At 42.5% G+C, this 19729-nt stretch overlaps 1 protein-coding gene across 10 annotated transcripts in view; it reads left to right on the forward strand.

The window, feature by feature from the left end:
• RBM33 (RNA binding motif protein 33) overlaps positions 1–19729 on the forward strand; it is a 118712-nt gene that overhangs the window by 54900 nt on the left and 44083 nt on the right. For all 10 annotated transcript variants that reach the window (XM_082398933.1, XM_082398927.1, XM_082398929.1 and 7 more), the window contains one exon: positions 3861–3919. In XM_082398933.1, coding sequence (XP_082255059.1) covers positions 3861–3919 — 59 coding nt within the window. The remainder of the gene's footprint in view (positions 1–3860; positions 3920–19729) is intronic.

Genomic DNA, 19729 nt, shown 5'->3' on the forward strand with positions numbered 1-19729 from the left:
AGCTGAGGCCATCACGGGTTCTGCTGCTAGTGAACTTGGAATTCTAAAGGGTCAGGAAGTTCCAGAAGTTGGAGAGAGGCCTGAGATAGGACTTGGAGTATGGGAGACAGCCAGGGCCCGGCGTCACCATGAAACTGTGCTGTGGCCTTGGAGCAGAGGGCCGTGAGGGCAGCTGGCTGGCCGTGGGTGTCAGTGTCCGCGTGGGGCTCTAGGGGTTGCTCTTGTTTTACATACCCGGGAGGGTCAGAGTCGGGTTGGTACCTGTGGGTCCCTGAACCTCCTTCCCTGGCCCCTTCCCTTGTCCCCATGCTGTGCTGGAGTCACTTGTTGGCCTCACCCCCTCCCAGGGGCAGGCAGTACGGCTGCTGCACTTAACCTTTGCAGTCCCTGCAGCTAGCGCACTGGCGGCCTGGGTCTCCTGCAGCAGCTGTGGGATGAAGGAGCCCGCACACGCTGCGTGAAGGGGGAGGGCGACTCACTGGGGAAGGCTGTTCCACAGCGGCTTCCCGAGACATGCAACTGCAGTAGATCTAATTTGTCGAAATAATTGTACCGATGTCAGCATCTGTTACTGTGTATTTCCTTCTAAAATTGAATGGAAAACTGGCAGTTGATAAGGTGCACAGATTTTCTTTAGCTTAATGAAAATAAACAGTGTTGGAACTACACAGTGGGAAAGCTATAAGGAAACCCCAAGCTGTCCTCTAGGCATGAAAATAGTGTGCTTTGCCAGAGTCAGTTGCCATATGGGTACAGAATGCAGGCCTTGCATCCCAACACTCGCGCCTGATTCAGTAAATACAAGATCAGCTTTCTGACAAGAGTTTTTAAACTCTTAGAACCAGCTAAATGTGTTCTCCTCAGGAAGCCAGGCGACTCAGTGCCCCACCCACGTTCCTTCTCTTTAATGTAACTTTGATCTTGAGAACCCTGACACAGGGAGAGAGAGAAATTGCCTTTGCAGGGTATACACTCAGAACACTTTTGAAGCAGTTGTTTATTCAATATTAAATGAACGAGCTTAATTAAATAGAAAGCTGCCGTTATTCTTGAGAGAGGCTGAATGTCTAGTGGTCTCCTGTACATGAGAGATAGATTAACCCGTGATTCTCAGAGCCTCAGGCAATTAAAAGGTATTTTAAAAAACTGTTTCTAAAAAATTTAAAAATGTATGCCCACCTTTGCCTGATAGTACATATTTTCTTTTCAAGGATGAAGAGTGTTCTATCATATTGTAATTAACCAGTTTTGGTGGAAATTTATCTTGTTTTCCAGATTTTCAGTATTAGAACTGTGGGAATGAATTGAAACATTAATCAGTTTAGTTCATTATTTCGTGGGACAATATGGGAAATAAATATTAAATATCAAATACAAAGAGTTCAAGGTTCAACTAGAATGCTCTGTTAGCATTACAGGTGTTATTTATTTATTTTTAAAATTTATTTATTTATTTATTCGTTCATTCATTCATGGCTGCGTTGGGTCTTTGTTGCTGCGCACAGGCTTTCTCTAGTTGCGGCGAGCGGGGGCTACTCTTCGTTGTGGTGTGCGGGCTTCTCATTGCGGTGGCTTATCTTGTTGCGGAGCATGGGCTCTAGGCGCCTGGGCTTCAGTAGTTGTGGCACGCGGGCTCAGTAGTTGTGGCTCGCAGGCTGTAGAGCGCAGGCTCAGTAGTTGTGGTGCGTGGGCTTAGTTGCTCCGCGGCATGTGGGATCTTCCAGGACCAGGGCTCGAACCCGTGTTCCCTGCATTGGCAGGCAGATTCTTATCCACTGTGCCACCAGGGAGGCCCTAGCATTACAGGTTTTAAATTCTCTCCTGTTCACAGTGAAGAAGGAGGCAGATAAGTAGAAGTGTTCTGCTTGCAAACCAGGTCGTGTGCTACGAGACTCCTGCAAAGACGCTTTGCAAACACCTTGGCAGTCTGACCACGGCCCCCCCTGGGTTTGGCTAGATTTCTGATCTGCTCCTATCACACCTGTTCTCAGATGCTGTCTTCTGTCATCTTTTGTTCTTTTTCTCTTCTTTCTCTTTCCTTGCTTTTTACAGTTGATTAAAAAAAAATTGCCAACTCATCAGAAGGCTTCTGTGTAAGAAATCTATTAATTATGACGGGATTTCTTGCTCTCATCCATCCCCCCTTCCCCCTCCCGCCAGACTTAGAGAGACTTAAAATACTTACCCTTTCATTATATTGGAATTATTTGATAGGAATTGATGTTTAAATCCAAGTTTAAAAATAAGTGGTACATATTCTTGGAGATCTGCGTATTTTCTATTTGGTAGTTAATTTTAAAAACACTGTCTTTATATTGTTGACTATGTAGTTTTTTTTTTTCTTCCTCACCTTCATTATAATCTTCTGAGGTCAGAGGTACTTTATTAGTTTTTTCTTTCTCCACTTCACAATCTAATATTTTGCTTCAGGTATATAATCCACGTACCCCATTGCCTGTTACCTAGCTGTATAAAATTTTATATTGTCTTGCACAGTGACCCACTGTTACTTTGAAATTTTGACTCATTAGATTAGACTGTCAAGAGGGATGGACTTCTCCCATTTTTACATTTTATCAAAGGAAGTTTCTCTTGGTCTCACTTTTTGGCTTTGGTCAGGCAGTTGACACAGGCCCTCACACTGTATCACTTTCAGTTGGACCTGTGGAAGTGTGATGTTAATTAGAAGCTGAGTTATGGAATTCTTTGAGTAATCATAATAACTAAAAAAAAAATTCATCCTTAGCAATCTATTTTAAAAGTAATTTTGATTGACTTTTAAGCTTTATCACTTCTGTGTTTCTCATTTACCAGAACTTTTATTATATTATTCTTGCCAAGTTCTACATGGATATCCCTTTGTGTGTGTCTGTGTTTTGACGTCGTCTTCTTATGAGGACATTGGTCATGTTGGATCAGGGCCCACCCAGGACCTCATTTTACTTAATTACTTCTTTAAAGGCCCATCTCCAAATACAGTCACCTTCCGGGGTCCTCGTGGTTAGGACTAACATACGAATTTGCGACGGGGCCACAGGTCAGCCCACAGCCTCTGACCGTCTGAGATCTTACTGGATGCATTGGCAGGACGTTTTAATGGAGGATACAGCACGCTACCGTGTAGCAGTCACCACTCGGGTGGGCATTTGTTTCACCCCCAAAATCAAAATCAGTATAAGGCATATGTTTTAAATAGCTTAAACATATCTGATTTAGTCCCACGGTGTGAAACTAGCATCTGGCTTCTTCCCTATGATAAAATGTCTGTTTTAAAATTATTTGGCTCCTTGTTCTTCTGGTAAGTTGATGAGAGTTCGGCCTGTTTAAACACAAAGCTAAGACAAACTAATAGTATTGGCATAGCAGGTTGTTGAGTAGGTTATTCTTTGTCACAGTACCCTGGGTGTGTGTATTTTCCTTTCTCTGCCTGCTTCACTTCCTCCTTCCCTCCTCCTCTCTCTTTCATGATCCTAGAGGATTTGGGTTTAAATTCGTATTTGATTGGAGTCAGAAAATATAACTCGGATTAGATAGCCTGGATAACCTGGGTATGGATGTCAAAAATAAAGTAGGTTTTTTATTGTAGAGGAATAATACCTTCTTTTATTGCAAAATATTTTAATTCTAAATAAGAATTCACTGTTGAAATTTAAGCTTCTGCTCGTGCTATTGTATACTGAAGACAGAAGTTCTCTCCCCTTTCCCTTTATGGAATTGTAAAAATATTCAGCACTTACCTTAAGTGTAAACTTATTATATGTATTATACACATAGTATATGTTTTTTATTAAGCTTAATACATTGTACTCCTTTTCTGGTGGGTTTGGATGTGTTGGTAATGAAAGGTGTTTTTCTTGCAGTGCCCTTGCTGCCGGTCCCGAGCCAGCCGAGACCTGCTGTGGGACCCCAGAGGTTCCCGGTGAGTAGCAGCTGCTCCTTCTGCCCTGATAGGGATGCGCACACATTTATTAGGAAATATTAATATAGCAAATATAAGTGGTTCCAGCTAAATATGAGTTCAAGGATTTGTAAATATTGACAATAATTTTTGCAGTGGAAAATGTTTGTTAAAAGCTTAAGGTCAATGGATTTTTGAGAATGGAATTAATTTTGTTTAACTGTAAAATTGTTGAATCAGGATCATCAGTAGAATGCCTTTCGTCTTAAAGAATATGAATTTTGATTTTATTATTGCCTTATGTTAAAGTGAAAAAGGGCCTTTATTATCGTGTGTGTGGGGGGGGAACATGTGCATTTGGGTAAGTACGGGTATGTGTGTGCAATTTTAGGGAATAATAATGAGATGTCTACTTGTTTTTAAAAAAACCCTCAGAAGTCTTCATGAGCCATTGGTTTTATATTTTAAAATGGAGGTTTTCTTTTTAAAATATCGTTAAGAGAAAACACTCCTCCCCACACTTTCCTGTAGTTCCCATAACTTTATCCATTTTTCTAACATGTTTTAATTAGAAGAAAAATGTCCATTAAATAGTTATATCTGTTTAAATAAGTAAATTTCATTTTAGTTGAGTTTTTGGTTTGATTTGTAGTTAGTTCATGGTTTTGTGAAATCAGTGAGAACATGTTCTAAGAACAATTTTGAGGAAACAAGGACCATAACATGTTAATGTAGTTTGTATGTAAAACATGTAGTTTTGTTGAGGCTAAACAATCTGATATCCAGGAAATGCCTAAATGACCTATTTGACTCTAGCTTTGATGCTTCAGTAGATACCATAGTTATGTGGGGCATTTAGCAAAAAGGTTTTAATGAAGGATATCTAGATGTGTAGTCAGATGATTATTCAAAAAATCAGTATTGGATTTAAGGTTCAGAGTGTTTTTTAGAAAATTCCTTGATTTGTAATTATTATTTATGAATTATGATTTCTGAAACTGTGATTCGTACTGGTTTCATACCCTGTATTAGCTAATTTTTAAAAATTACTTACCAAGTTCTAAAAATAGTTTTAAAAATTAGGTGATGTTTATTGAGTACAATTCTGTATTTGAAGCACTTGTCTAAATAGCTAAGATTTATTAATTGTATTACCCAAGGATAAGTGCGTATGATTTTAGTCATTAGATATATTTCTTTTGGTGAAGTAATTTAACTGCTAGTTATTGTAAAGCACTGACGTTTTAAAAAATGGACTTTTTGCTATTTTCAGGGTTGTGAGCTTCTGTGTTAGAATCCTCATTGGACTTGTGTTTATGTTTTATTTGCAGTATAGCGATAAAACTTGATGTGAAAAAGCAATTGTAGCTTAAATCATAAAGTAATGTTGTATGTAAATACAAAATTAGAATAATCATTTGCAGTTTTTATCTACTTATAATTTTTGATTGTACAGATATAATTGTATCTGATACTGGAAGAAGCAAACCTCATAATACTTGAGGATTTTACAAGAGGATAATAAAACAGAATTTCTTTGTGAGAAATTGAACTTATTTTTAAGTTATATTGTACTCTGAGGGTGGTAAATATTATTGAACTGCTTTTGGAAGTTTCTGCAAGGCGTAATGTTTTGTTACTGTTTTTAAGGTGGGATGTGTGTGGGGATGATGGGAAGTAGTTGGCCTAGAAATTAGTTGTCTGTGTGATATAATTTCAGAAATATTTACCGCTGTTTATTATGTATCTTTTATTTATTTACTTATTTATTTATGCCTGTGTTGGGTCTTTGTTGCTGCGCGAGGGCTTTCTCTAGTTGCGGCGAGCGGGGGCTACTCTTGGTTGTGGTGCGCGGGCTTCTCATTGCGGTGGCTTCTCTTGCTGCGGAGCGCAGGCTCTAGGCACGCGGGCTCAGTAGATGTGGCTCGTGGGCTCAGTAGTTGTGGGTCGCGGGCTCCAGAGCGCAGGCTCGGTAGTTGTGGCTCACGGGCTTGGTTGCTTCGCGGCATGTGGGATCTTCCTGGACTGGGGCTCAAACCCGTGTCCCCTGCATTGGCAGGCGGATTCTTAACCACTGCGCCAATATGTATCTTTAAGCCCCAAATGCTGGTTCTTAAGCTGAAGTTACAGTAAACTTGTGATCTTGAAAATGCAGTGCTCTACTTACTTCTGGAATCAGTCTCCCTTAGAGAGAACAATCGGATGTGGAATCTATTTTTTAAAAATTACATTAGAGGTGTTAGGTTTTTTAAAAGTCCATCAAAATATTGTTGGGAAGGGAGAGTAACTCTAGGCCATCTCCTGTCATACGTACGCCAAATTTTTTTAAAAAATATCTTTATGAGTATTAATTTTTAATTTTATGTAATTTTAAAGGTTTCTTTCCATTTACAGTTATTACAAAATATTGGCTATATTCCGCATGTTGTACAGTGCATCCCTGAGCCTATGTTACACCCAGTCGTTTGTACCTCCCATTTCCCCACCCCTGTAAAAAATCCCAGCCCCCCCCCCCCGCCCTTAACCGCTGGCTTGGTCTCCATATCTGTGAGTCCTGCTTCTTTTTTGTTATATTCACTAGTTTGTTGTATGTTTTAGATTCCACATATAAGTGGTAGCGTGCAGTATGTGTCTTTCTCTGTCTGACTTATCTCACTTAGCGTAGTGCCTTCCAAGTCCATCCATGTTGCTGCAGATGGCAACAGTTCATTTTTTTATGGCTGAGTAATATTCCATTGTATACATGTACCACATCTTCTTTACCCATTCATCTGCTGATGGACACTTAGGTTGCTTCCACGTCTTGGCAATTGTAAATACCGCTGCTGTGAACATTGGGGTGCATATATCTTTTCTGAGTAAAATTATTTTTTCCCTTTTCTGCTAATAGATTATACTTGGATTTTTATCAATGTAGGTGTAGTTTTGTGACCATTGAGTGAGTTTCTCCTATGCAGAATGCTCTGCACAGGGCTAGTCCTTAAACTATAAAACGTGTAAGCATAGGTCACTGGAGCCTAACTTTCCTCCTGAAGACAGTACTGTTGTGGCTTAACAAAGCCCCCTGGCAATTTCTTACTGACGGCAGTGTGCCCTGCAGGCTCTTTCTTGGTACTTTTCCATAGGGGACTTCAGTCATTTTTTGTTAAACTGAATTTTGCTTTGTAAAATGACTATACACACACACACATGCGCATGCGAGCACGCGCACACACACTCGTTGATAAAACATGTTAGGAAACCTAACTTCAGTTTCATCATAGGGTCTGTTTGAATCAGTGTGCTTCCTTGGCACACAAAAAGATCTGAATTACAGAAATGTATTGAGCAAAGCAAAGTTGATTTTGATCTTGTCTTTTCCCAGCCTAAGCCCCTTGAATGAATTCCCATTGCTCCTAGAGTAGGTCATGCTCTTGTTCACAGCTTCACACTGTATTGATGTAAGGACCCGATTCACGTCTGTACAGAGACCCAGGCATCCTGTGTCTTGTGGAGCTGACCTGACTCCGGGCCTCGTGCACAGAAGTCCAGATAAATAGTTGTGGAATAAGTGTATACAGGGATTTAATATTGAGTTATCTTGCTATTTATTAGGAACCTACATAAAATTAATAGTGTAGAGAAGGGGTATATACTTTCATTTTTTACTTTTTGTTGTTTTCAAGAATACATAAATGGATTTGCACAATAGAATTACATTATCCACATTTAACTATACAAGAATTCAGCTCTACCCAGTTGACTAAAGAGTGAAAACGGCAGGCAGTAGACAGAAGTACCACTAGATTTCCCAGTTTTAATGGGATTAGGATACAGTTGGTATTAATGCTAAGATATTCCTTCTCTTCCCCAACACTGGTAAACTTTACTTTCTTAATGGTCCAGTTTGTTTGACAATTTTGTGAAAACTTGAGAAATTCTTAATTTAGAACTAGTATGCCTAGAAATTGTACTAAGTGATAACACATCCAGTTTTTTAATTAAACAATCACAGAGGACTCCAGACAACCTAATATGAAACACAATTTTTTAGTAGAATTATTTATAGTTATTTTTTAAAATCACAGTCTTAGACCAAAATATGGTATTCTAGGCTACGCTTAATGTAGCAATACTAATATTTTTATTTCCTGTTAATGAATTTTATTTACAGAATTGAATAAACAGTTTCCAAAACAAAGGTTTGAATGTCAAAGTAATAAATATCATAAGAAAAGGATTCCTTATTTTTGATCATTTTAGAAAATACTGCTTAAGCTTTTAAGCTCACTGCCAGCACTTCTTTTGTCATGTTAGTCTTTGCATCCAGATGGGATTTTTTCCCCCTTCTTCCTTTGTTTATGGAATTTAGTGAAGTGCTTTGTAATTTAGGTTTCTAAAAATTAGATTCACGTATTTAATTTTAGTTACAGATAGAGCCATTACTGCTTTCTTCTCACTTAAGCTTTTATTCCCAGGACTATTTTAATTTTTCATATCAGAGTTATGAATCTTTTTTGGAATCGTAAGTATATCTCAGTTGATAGCAAGCATATCAGAGAATGAATCTTTTTCATACTTATTTTCATATCAGAATATTAATCTGCTGAATGTAAAATGTACCTTAGAAATAGCGACTACTTACAAGAGCAGATTGGCACAGGAGGGAAGCACGTGCCTCAGGAGATCAGGGGGCCATCGAGTGAGTGTTCGTCCTTCCTCCGTTTCAGCTCCTTGTCTTCTGCCCCATCCTGCCATCTAGCCGCCTGCTTGCCCGCAGTCCACTCCTGAAGCATTTTTGTTCATGCCACGACCTTTGAGTGTGATTTCACAGGACAGTTGTGGTTTTCTCGTGTGTGTGTGTGTTTTTGTTTTTTTTAAAAATAAATTTATTTCTTTATTTTTGGCTGCATTGGGTCTTCGTTGCTTCGCACTGGCTTTCTCTAGTTGCGGCGAGTGGGGGCTGCTCTTCGTTGCGGTGCGCGGGCTTCTCATTGCGGCGGCTTCTCTTGTTGTGGAGCACGGGCTCTAGGTGCGCGGGCTTCAGTAGTTGTGGCACGTGGGCTCGGTAGTTGTGGCGCACGGGCTTAGCTGCTCCGCCGCATATGGGATCTTCCCGGACCAGGGATCGAACCCGTGTCCCCTGCATTGGCAGGCGGATTCTTAACCACTGTGCCACCAGGGAAGCCCTCTTTTTTGTTTTGTTTTTGCAAGGGAGCGAGGATGGGGAGACTAGTTTACCTTTCTGCAGGTCAGCTTCTGTTTTTGTGTCTATTTGAATTCCGTTTTCAGTTCCATGTTCTTTGTTTTACACATTAGTTTAATAGATCTCTCTTTCCACAGAGGCTGTTCCTGATGTTTTTGTCATTAAAGTTTTAGGTCCTTTCCTTATCTATAAGTATGGCTATCCAGTTATGTATTTGTCCTCAAAGAGATGTTTGTTGTTTTTAAACTTTGTCCACTTGAAAAAGCAACAATGAAGTGTTGATTAATAATATTTTTAAAAGTGTTTTCAGTGTCAGGTAAGCATACAGATAAATTTCAAGTAACTCCCATTGTGAAGATTCTTGACCTAGGCTATTTTAAAACCTGCTTAGTCGTTCATTTTGCATTGGTGTTTCTGGTAAATGCTGCTATTTCAGGGTAACCAGTTAAATGCTGAGTAATTTGGCTACTGAATAATTTCCTAGTGATCTTTGTTTAAATTAAAACTAAAAATTATGTTTAAAAAAGACTACCATACTAAGTTTAAATTAGTCTCCTTAGTGATTACCTTATTAGGTAGACCCAGTAAATGAAATTGCCATTTGTGCTTACTGTGTAGTTAGAGCACCTCACGGGTGGGTCTGACTGCACTGTGTTTCCGTGTAACGCGGATGCATGGTGTCAGGGGGTGGTGATTGACGCTTCCTGGATGTATTTGTATGGCGTTTCATGCAAGTCATGTTTGATGAGACCGCTGCATCAAATTACATTGCTGTCTGATGATAGCCCTTGCAGATGTGAGTCCAGACCTTATTCCGTCTAGGAAAAAGAAGTCTTTCTTTTGAACCCTTTTACTGTCTTTACAACTTGCCTGCAATGCCTCGTAATTATTAGCACTTAAGATGGGTAAGGAATGATGGGCATTTTCTCTTATCAGATCTCTGAGTAGTAGCAGGTGAATGTGGGAGGAGGTCCTTCCCCCTGTCAAACATTGTCAGGCTTGCAGCAAGAGGATGCGTTTTAAAATGCAGGTGACATAATACCCAACATCCTCCATTTGCTAGTGGGTTTCTGATTAATCATGATTACCATACATTATCATACCATCAGATTTAATCATATCAGTGCATTCCCATCTGCAGCAGTAACAGGAGCAGCTAAGCACTGTGGTAACAGCTATTAAATGTGGTGGTTATAACATTCAGTGCCCTGTTGACGTGACTTGCTGTCCTGTGTGCGCTGGGCGGAGAGACGGTGGTGAGCATCCACAGCGGTACCTCGGAGGCCGGGGAGTACTCACTGAGATCGTAAAGGCCAGCCATTAAGGCACAGTGTAAAAACTGCACTGTAAAAGTGTGATGCACTATTTTGTTTCATTTTCGGCTAAGTAAAACTGTTACATTGAATTGAATACCTTTCATAAATCCTCCCAGATACATAGTGCCATTCATTGTATAGTAGACTTGAACTTTGAGTATGACTTGCCCATCTGTAATTTAATAACTCAGCCAATGAAATGTTGACAATAACACAAAGTTTCAAAGTCTTAGAACTCCTTCCATGCCAAGAAAATCTCTGTCCTGTTTTTACTGATTTGTCCTGCAAAGCACACCAATTTTTTTTTCTAATGTTTATTTTTCCAGGAGTCCTTGAAGATCCATAGTTCTGTTTAAACTTTGAAAGTGGCCCTATTTTAAAGTACCTGAAAGCACTTCTTCCAAAAGATTTGAATTTTTTTAAACTTTGAAAATTTTGTCCTTTTGATGTACACTCTGATTTTTAACAAATACATACAGTTGTGTAATCACTACAATTAAGATAGAGAACAGTTCCGTCTCCCCGAAAGACTTCCTTGTGCTGCCCCTTTGTAGGCAGCCCCTCTCCCCACCCCAGCCCCTGGCAACCAGTGATCTGCTTTCTGCTCCTCCAATTGTGGCGCATAAATGGAACCACATGGCATGCTTCATTTCGAGCCTGGCCTCTTGCTCCCGGCACAGTGTAGTTGAGGCTCGATCATCCCGTTTGTCGTCCCTGCCAGTGGTTTGTCCTTTCTTATTGACCAGCATTATTCCATTGTGCACATGTAGCCCAGTTTGTCTGCCCAGTCACCATTTGGACATTGGAATTTTTTCTGGTCATAGTTGTCAGTGAATAGTTGGGAGTGGGGATTGTGGGTCATACGGTAGGTATATTCAGATGAGAATTTTGAGGCAGACTGTGTGCTTTCAGTCAATAAAGCTGATACCGCTGCTTTGCTTTCTTAGTCCTTTATTGAATGAGGAAATACCATCTTCCTAGAGCATATACTATTGATGACCAGTGGGAAATGAAGAACATTATTGAGTGATGACAATATTCCAGATTTTGCTCAAAGCTTGTGTTCAACAACCTCATGAAGGTACCATTTTCTCCACTTTACAGATAGGGAAACTTTGAGTCTTGGAAAGATGAAATCGCTCAAGTTCACATAACTGGGTGCAGGAGGTAGGATTTGAAGCAAGGCGACCTGAGTCTCTTAGTCATGCTGAACCTTCTCCCTTTCTCTCTAAATATTAAAATGCACCTCAGTAAACCGGGTAAAAATAATTGGATCTGGTAAGATGAATCATAACTATGTAAGATTGTGACCGTCAGGAGTGCTGAAGTGGAGAAGTTTACCGCGGTAGGGCCTGACATTGGGTGAGCTTGTTTACGGAGGAGAGTGGAGGGGTGAGGTATAGGAATAAAACGTTTTTCGTTTTATGAAAAAATGTAAATAGTCTTCAGTAGGTTCATCGGAAACAGTATTTTGTACTAAAGTAACAGTGTTATAACTTGCAGTGCCTGCTCTAGCTTCACCGCTTGAACCAGTAACCTTAAATACCCTAGCGTATTTAAGTTCATGTGGTGTCCTCCTCCTCCCCCCACCACCTCCAGTGTGAAACCTCGCGCTTGCTGCTGGGTATATGGTGCTTCAGAATGTTAAGAATGCATCTGCAAATACACGAGTATCTTCTAGGAAAATGAATGTAGGTATTTAAACAGGGCATAACCTGAAAGAAAAAAATCTCTGGAAAATACTGAAATAAGAGGATTAACATTGTGACAATGGGCTATAATTCTAATTACGTCGTGGGTCACTAGTGGTCTTGATTCTTTGCACTTAACCCATCATTTAATCAGAATTAACTGAGAGGCATTCTCAAGTGTCTATTGGTTTCTTATATAGTTCTTTGCATTTTAAGTGAGATTAATAAATGAAAACACGTTGTAGCAGAGGCTGTAATTTATTGAAAGATTCATGAAGTTTCAATGACATTGTTAAGGTATTCAATTAGTCTTATTAAAATATACCAACTGACCCTTTCAGGGAAGCTGATAAGTCACATAATAGCTGTTAGAGCCTCTTTATTCTTTGCATTATACGATTAACTTTGTGCTAAGCAATTTATGCAAAGTTTTTCATCTTTCTTTTTTTGTAACTGAAGTTATCAGTTCTTCCTGAATAGGATTAACATAGATAACATCACATAATTAACAAGAGATGCAAAAAAGAAAGTACAATTTGTATAAGAATTATATGTGGGAGAATGATAATTTCTTACCTCGGACTTTTAAAGGGATATAAAGAAAAGCAAAACAGAGCAGTTATTTGAAAGGATTATGGTAGCTTTTTCTTTCAAAAGGCAGAATTACGGTAGTCCTAAAAGTTCTGTTAAGTGAGGTATTTACAGCTCACTAACAGTCTTAAAATAATTCTTCATTTTCTAGAGAGAGTTGGTCATTTATTATCCTTTCTACTTGTGAAATGGCAGATGCTATTACATGAATGATTGCATCAAGAGAATTTAGGTAGTGAACGCCAGACTCAGGAACGACGGTTTATTCAGCATTACCTGAGGACAGGTTGGCCGCAGCGGAAGCAGTGCGCGAGGGGAGAAAAAGAGCATTTATAAACCACGAGTCTGAAAATGTGGGTTCGTGTCTTGAGTTATTTATTGACAGTGTAACTTTGGATAATTGTTTAACTCTGTAAACCTGAGTTTCTTCATCCCCTAAAGGAAAAGTTATTGGTTCTGCCTGATTCTTGGCACTGTATTTATGAAAGAAACTTGGTTTCGTGGTTTATCAGTCAGGATGTGAATGAGGCTGCAGGTAACGGAAAACTCAGTTAATAGTGACTTAACAAACTGAGTGTCATATTTTTTGCATAAAAAAGAAAGTTCTTCTGGGTGGGTATAGCACTTCTGTGTTGTTATCAGAGATCCGTTTTTTTCCCCTACCCAAGTTTCAGGCTGAAAGAGGAGGGGGGGTCAGGCAGCCCCTAGTGAGCCTTCCCGGAGGCCCTGTCCAACTGTGCCAGCTCGCCTTGTCACAGGCTGGGATTGGTGGTCTTCTAGCTGGGCACAGTGTTGTCCTTCTGTTACTAAGGAAGAAGTGAGAATTTATACTAGGTAAGCAATGGGAAGTCTTTTCCATGTGGCTAAAACTTGTGGTCAGAATTTAAGTTGTGTAAATCGAGAAAAAGAAAGTGACATCTGTGTTCAAAACAGAACAGAAAACAATGAGGAAAAATGGTATTGTGAGCTTAATGATACCTACTATTTGTTAAATTTTTATTTCATAAAGCCAATACTGATAACAGTAAGCAGCTTCTAGGACCTTAAAGCTGAAAATTGTTCAGTTTGTTTACATATTCAGACCCTCAAGTTCTGTTATCCAGTGAGGCAAATGGAGGCAACTAGGGGCCCGCTTATCTTCCCAGATGGTTTCTCCCTAGCGTCCGGCATGGTCTGACATCGCCAGAGAAGTAGCCGTTGTCACTGTGGTTTATTTCATGTATCAGCCATCACTGTGGTTTATTTCATGTATCAGCCATTGTCTTTCTTTCGGAATAATATCTTGTATTATCTGCCCTCTTCTTTCTAATCCTCTTACGTAGGCATTTGCCCTCTTGGAAATGGGCTTCTTCCTCGTTGGATACGCCTGCATTTATCATTAAAGCTGTCTCTTTGCCAGTGTCGGCCTCCCTCATTTGTACACCTCAGGGTGGCTTTCAGCTTCCTGGGGGCCTGCGGGTCAGCTGCCATGATCTTAACTGGCACCCGCTGCCTTCCACCTGGCTGTCCCAGGTTCCCACACCTTGCTAGTGTCACTTAGTTTCAAGGTTAAGCCCACAAAACCCCTCTTTTTCCATTCTTACTCTATTGAGCCAACTTCCAAAGCCAGAAATTTCCTTGTTTACTCAGCTTGAGTCAGCTATTTCTTTCTAAGCTGTGGATAGCATCTCTGGTCCTCCCTCCTTTATCAGTCTCTCAGGTTGATCAGATAAGAACTGCTAATCTGTATTAGCCATTCAGACCAGCCATGGAATGTCCATGGCTGTCTGACTTGACTGGATTTAGTATTTACTGGTTTTCTTAACTCTAAAGTGCACACACACTCTCACGCAATTACATATACGTATGTGATTGAAAGACACTGAGACAGATAAGGGGATGTGAAAGTTAAGTCCCTGCCGTTTGCTGTTCCCAGCAAGCAGTAGATAGCATGGTGGGTACGTGTCCGTGCTCTGGACATAGGTGACCTGTGCTTTCTAACCTTGTGCTTTGTGCAGGTGATTGAAGTGCTCAGAAGATTTCTGTGAGCACAATAGCTCCCTCGTAGGGCTGTTGGCAGGATTGAGGGAGACAGCAGAGGAGCTCTCTGCACAATTGGCAGCAGCAGCAGCAGTGTGGGTTGAGCCTTAGGTGGGCAGCAGCAGGGCCCGGGAGGGGCATTTGGGGTGCCCAGGACTAGGTAAGGGCACAGGGGATGCAGGATAGGAAGGAGGTGGCGCCCCCAGGGTAAGATGGGGTTTCAGGTAAAAGTCCCCAGCCCTGGCCTGATCCCCAGAGGGTAGGGCTCTGGAGCGTAAGTTGTCCATCCTGGGGCAGAGGGCAGAGTGCGTGGCCATGTCAGGCAGTCCTTGGAGAAGGACGGCATTTGCAGCACCTGGGGCATGTGGTGCTGGCCCAGTGAAGGAGACTCGGCGATGGCCCCAGAGCGTCCAGCGTGGGAGTATCAGCCAGAGTGGACTGACTTCACAGCGCCACCGGGATGCCTATTTCTCACTCAGATCACCCTCTGGGCATCTTCCTCTGGCCCCCAGGGGCCTTCCTCTCCACCCTCTGGCAGGTGGGGAAAGAGGGAAGATTATTCACGGGAGGTTGTCTTTCACTGACCGGGCCTGGAACCCGCCCACCTCACTTCTGCTCACACGCCATCTGCCAGGAACTTGGTCATGAGGCCGTATTGGCTTCATTCATCTTACAGGTGCATGGTTCTTCAGTTGGATCTACAGGCAAGATGGGGACACTGGCCTGGGCTGTGTTCCTGAACAGCAGTGCTGGAAGTGTACCCCACCCACTATCCACCTCAGTTTCATTCTTCTAAAATTAGGGGCGTGGTCATAGGGTGAGGACGAGAGTCTCCAGGTTCACGTCACCTTTCCTCTCTAATTATATTACATCATTACAGGACAAGTTACAGCAAATTCTCTCCGACAGTTAGGTTGGAGAGTCAGGGTCTGTTGGTCTTGGCTGCTGTCTGGTCCTGCTGCCCTGTCTGTGCTCCGAGTCCGCTCGGCGCGTGAGCCTCGGGGCTGGTCGCCGGCGCCTTGGTCAGCGCGGTCCGCCCTCCTCTGCTTGCCTCCTGAGGCTTTCAGCCGTTCCCTGACCGTGTGCTTCCCGGGCAGCCGGTTGCTGGGCGTGCTGCGGCATTCTCCGTTAGATGTGGGGCCTGGCTCCCCTCGCCTCGGAGTCAGCCGGTTCATCCATCCCTTACGTGTTATGGGCGTCTTTGTGCCAAGCTCTGTGCCGAGCGTGGAAATGCACTGGTGAATGAAGCAGTCGTGGTCTCGGCCCTCGTGGCTCTGTGGGTGAAGGGTAGAGAGAGGCGGGGGTGGACTTGAGGGAGATTTAGGAGGTAAAATTACTAGGACTTGGTCATACCTGTTCTGTGAAGGCTTTCCGGTTTGAACTCAGAATGAGAGCACAGGAAGGAGATCTGTGCTGATTTGTCTTTCACCTTACAAGGAAACACGTTAATTGTCAGAAGCTGATACGTTTATTAATTGTAATTATATTATAGTATAATTATATCAATATAATATACTATATATTATATAATAGAGGGTCATTTGGAAGTAAGAATAAAGTTCTAGTTAAATATTACTGGTGGAGAAAGAATTCCGGGGCTTTGTTCTGTATTGCTAACACTTGAATGCCTGTGTATGTGCAGTTAGCACATGGATGATTAGTAAAAGGGAAGAGGGTTTGGGGAAGAGATGAAAATCACAATATTAAAATTCCAGAGGGGGCAAGATTTATGATCCCAATGTTATTTTCAGTTTAATACCAAAAAATGTCTTTAGAAGTTAGGAATGTTCAATATAATCTCCCAGGAAACCTGAAAGTGCTTAGAGACCCAAGAAGTAATGTACTTAGTTCTCAGGCAACTTGAAATTATCAGTCTCTCTTTGAGTTTATTCTTGTAACTCAGTGACTACTTTTTTTTTTTTTAAACTTTTTAAAAAAATTGATTTATTTTTGGCTGTGTTGGGTCTTTGTTGCTGTGCACGGGCTTCCTCTAGTTGCAGCGAGCGGGAGCTACTCTTCGTTGCGGTGCGTGGGCTTCTTGTTGCGGTGGCTTCTCTTGTTGCGGAGCACGGGTTCTAGGCGTGCAAGCTCAGTAGTTGTGGCTCGTGGGCTCCGTAGTTGTGGCTCACGGGCTCAGTAGTTGTGGCTTGCAGGCTCAGTAGTTGCGGCACACGGGCTTAGTTGCTCCGTGGCATGTGGGATATTCCTGGACCAGGGCTTGAACCCGTGTCCCCTGCATTGGCAGGCGAATTCCTAACCACTGTGCCACCAGGGAAGCCCCCTACTTCCTTTTCAGAAAAGGATGAAGGGGCTAAGGGGTGAATACTTTCCCTGATCTCAGCCTGTGGCAAGGTAAAAATCAAAATTTAGCAGACTTTCTACTTACAGTGGAGGGAAGCCAGTCTACTTTTCTACTTACATTTTGCCTTATCTGTAATGAGAAAACCTATCGTTGGGAGGGCTTGAAATTAACTGTCTAATGGAAGGAGGAAAAGAAGGTTATAAAGAGCCCTGTTGCAGCAGCCACGTGACCAGTGCCGGTCAGAGCTTCATCAGCAGGGGGTGAGGCTTGTGGCACTAAAATGCACTCATGGAATTTACAAATAACTACAGATTTCAGAAGAAACCGAGTATTTTCCCAGCCTGATGCGAGCCTGCTAAGAAAAGTGGTAAGAAATATCGGGGCTTCACATGTTAAGTAATGAAGAAAGCTGTGTTTATTAGTCAAGACAGAAAAGTCAGGACGCTTTTCCAGGCTTCTTCTAATTGTGAGCAGAATCAAGGAAGTAAGGCAAAGAGAGTCAGTCACTCCCTGGCTTCCGTGAAGCTGAGTGAAGGAGCAGTTCAGGAGTCATTCTTACGGGGCTGAGTTCTGCCTTCCAGGTATTGGCAGTGCCGATGTCAGCACTGTGCAAAACCCCACGTGTCCTGCAGTGACCCACACCGGACGGAAGTGGAAGTGGGCCGAGCTGGGGTGCAGGAGCAGTGCTGGACTGGGGCCTGTGATTACAGTGGTTCTGAACAACAGAGGTTAAGTTTTGCTTTACCCCTTATGGGAATCGGCGAAACATTTGTAAGTTAGTAAAAGTTCCCACAACGAGTGATGCTGCTTTCTAGCTATTCATACAACGCAGTACTGAAAGGCTAAGTGGAAATAGCCCCAAAGGACTTTCCCTCTTTCTCAGAAAATGCGTTTTACTCTTCCCGTCCTCCTTTCTGACACCGTCTCCCTGTGTCTGTCCTTTTTTGTCAGCTCGTTAGCATAGTGGTGACTGATACAGCTAATGAGTTTATGAGCCCTGAAGTATGCTGACTGTAGTTCAGATTGAAAGCTTGTCAACAAATCAGTAGCGTAATACTTTCAACTGCTGTTATAATTCAGCATACTGTTCCTTTCTTTTTTTTTAATTAATTAATTTATTTTTGGCTGTGATGGGTCTTTGTTTCTGTGCGAGGGCTTTCTCTAGTTGCGGCAAGCGGGGGCCACTCTTCATCGCGGTGCACGGGCCTCTCACTATCGTGGCCTCTCTTGTTGCGGAGCACAGGCTCCAGACGCGCAGGCTCAGTAGTTGTGGCTCACAGGCCCAGTTGCTCCGCGGCATGTGGGATCTTCCCAGACCAGGGCTCGAACCCATGTCCCCTGCATTGGCAGGCAGATTCTCAACCACTGCGCCACCTGGGAAGCCCTGTTCCTATTTTTTAAGTGAAAAATCTGACCAAATGCAGTAATAGAATGAGAATTAATATTTTTAACAAATAGACTGCTGCTAAAAATTAGCAGCAAACACATGATTCATGCCAGAAACTTCTCTGTAGATGTAGCTGAATGAAAGTGGAGGGGACAGAAAGGAAGCGAGAACGCAGAGAGCACTGTTGGCGGGGGAGGAGGGGAGGGGGACACCTGACGGGGGGTGGGTAGGAAGCATCTTACCTGGTAGGAGGGTGAGAGAGGGCAGGTCAGGAGGCTGAGGGACTAGAAGATGCTCAGAGAAGGGAGAATGTCCTGGGCATTGGGAGGGCTGGCCAGGAGGAGGGGAGACTGTGAGGGACAGTGCTGGGCCCGCTAAGAGTAAGTAGAAGCTCGGCTTCCCTGGTGGCGCAGTGGTTAAGAATCCGCCTGCCAACGCAGGGGACACGGGTTTGAGCCCTGGTCCGGGAAGATCCCACGTGCCGCGGAGCAGCTAAGCCCGTGCGCCACAACTACTGAGCCTGCGCTCTAGAGCCCGCGAGCCACAACTGCTGAGCCCGTGCGCCACAACTGCTGAAGCCCGTGAGCCTAGAGCCTGTGCTCTGCAACAGGAGAAGCCACCACAATGAGCAGCCCGCGCAGCGCAACGAAGAGCGTAGCCCCCAGAGAAAGCCTGCATGCAGCAACGAAGACCCAACACAGCCAAAAATAAATAAATAAATAAATTTATTATTTTTTTTTAAAAAAGAGTAAATAGAAACTTAGAGTGAGTCCGATTCAGCGTACGGAGAGTTTTACCCAGCAGTACTCAGCAGCCGTAGAGAAGCGGGGCGCTGGGGCCCACGTGCACGCAGGGTCTCCTGAAACACTGTGGCTGCGGGACGGACGGGTCGGTGAGAGAGTGAAGGAGGGACGGGAGAAAATGAAGTTTGTATAATGAGGGCTTACGAGAGGGCTCACGTTTTGGCTGAAACAGAAGTATAGAGTGAACATTTCCTGAAGAAATCTGTAGTATATGGAAGTTTGTATGGGATGTGATGGTTTCCAGAATTCATGTGCTAGACGATCATTTTCATATCTAAGTCAGGGGAAAGTATGGTTTTTAAAATCCCCACATTTAGTCATTTTGACAAGATTTATACCATATGGAATGAAATTTCCCCTACCTCGTCTTAACTTGTTTTTCTTGGGTATTGAAATCTGTGATTTAAAAAAAAAAATAGAATGGTGTCACCTTGGACACATTATTTAATGTCCTGAGTTTCAATTTCCTTGGCTGTGAAGTAGGACACATACCCCCGATGTCACTGTGCTGTGCGTTCATGAGCTCAGGTGGTCAGG

Source organism: Balaenoptera borealis, assembly GCF_965194805.1.
Source record: "Balaenoptera borealis genome assembly, chromosome: 7".
NCBI lineage: Eukaryota > Metazoa > Chordata > Mammalia > Artiodactyla > Balaenopteridae > Balaenoptera > Balaenoptera borealis.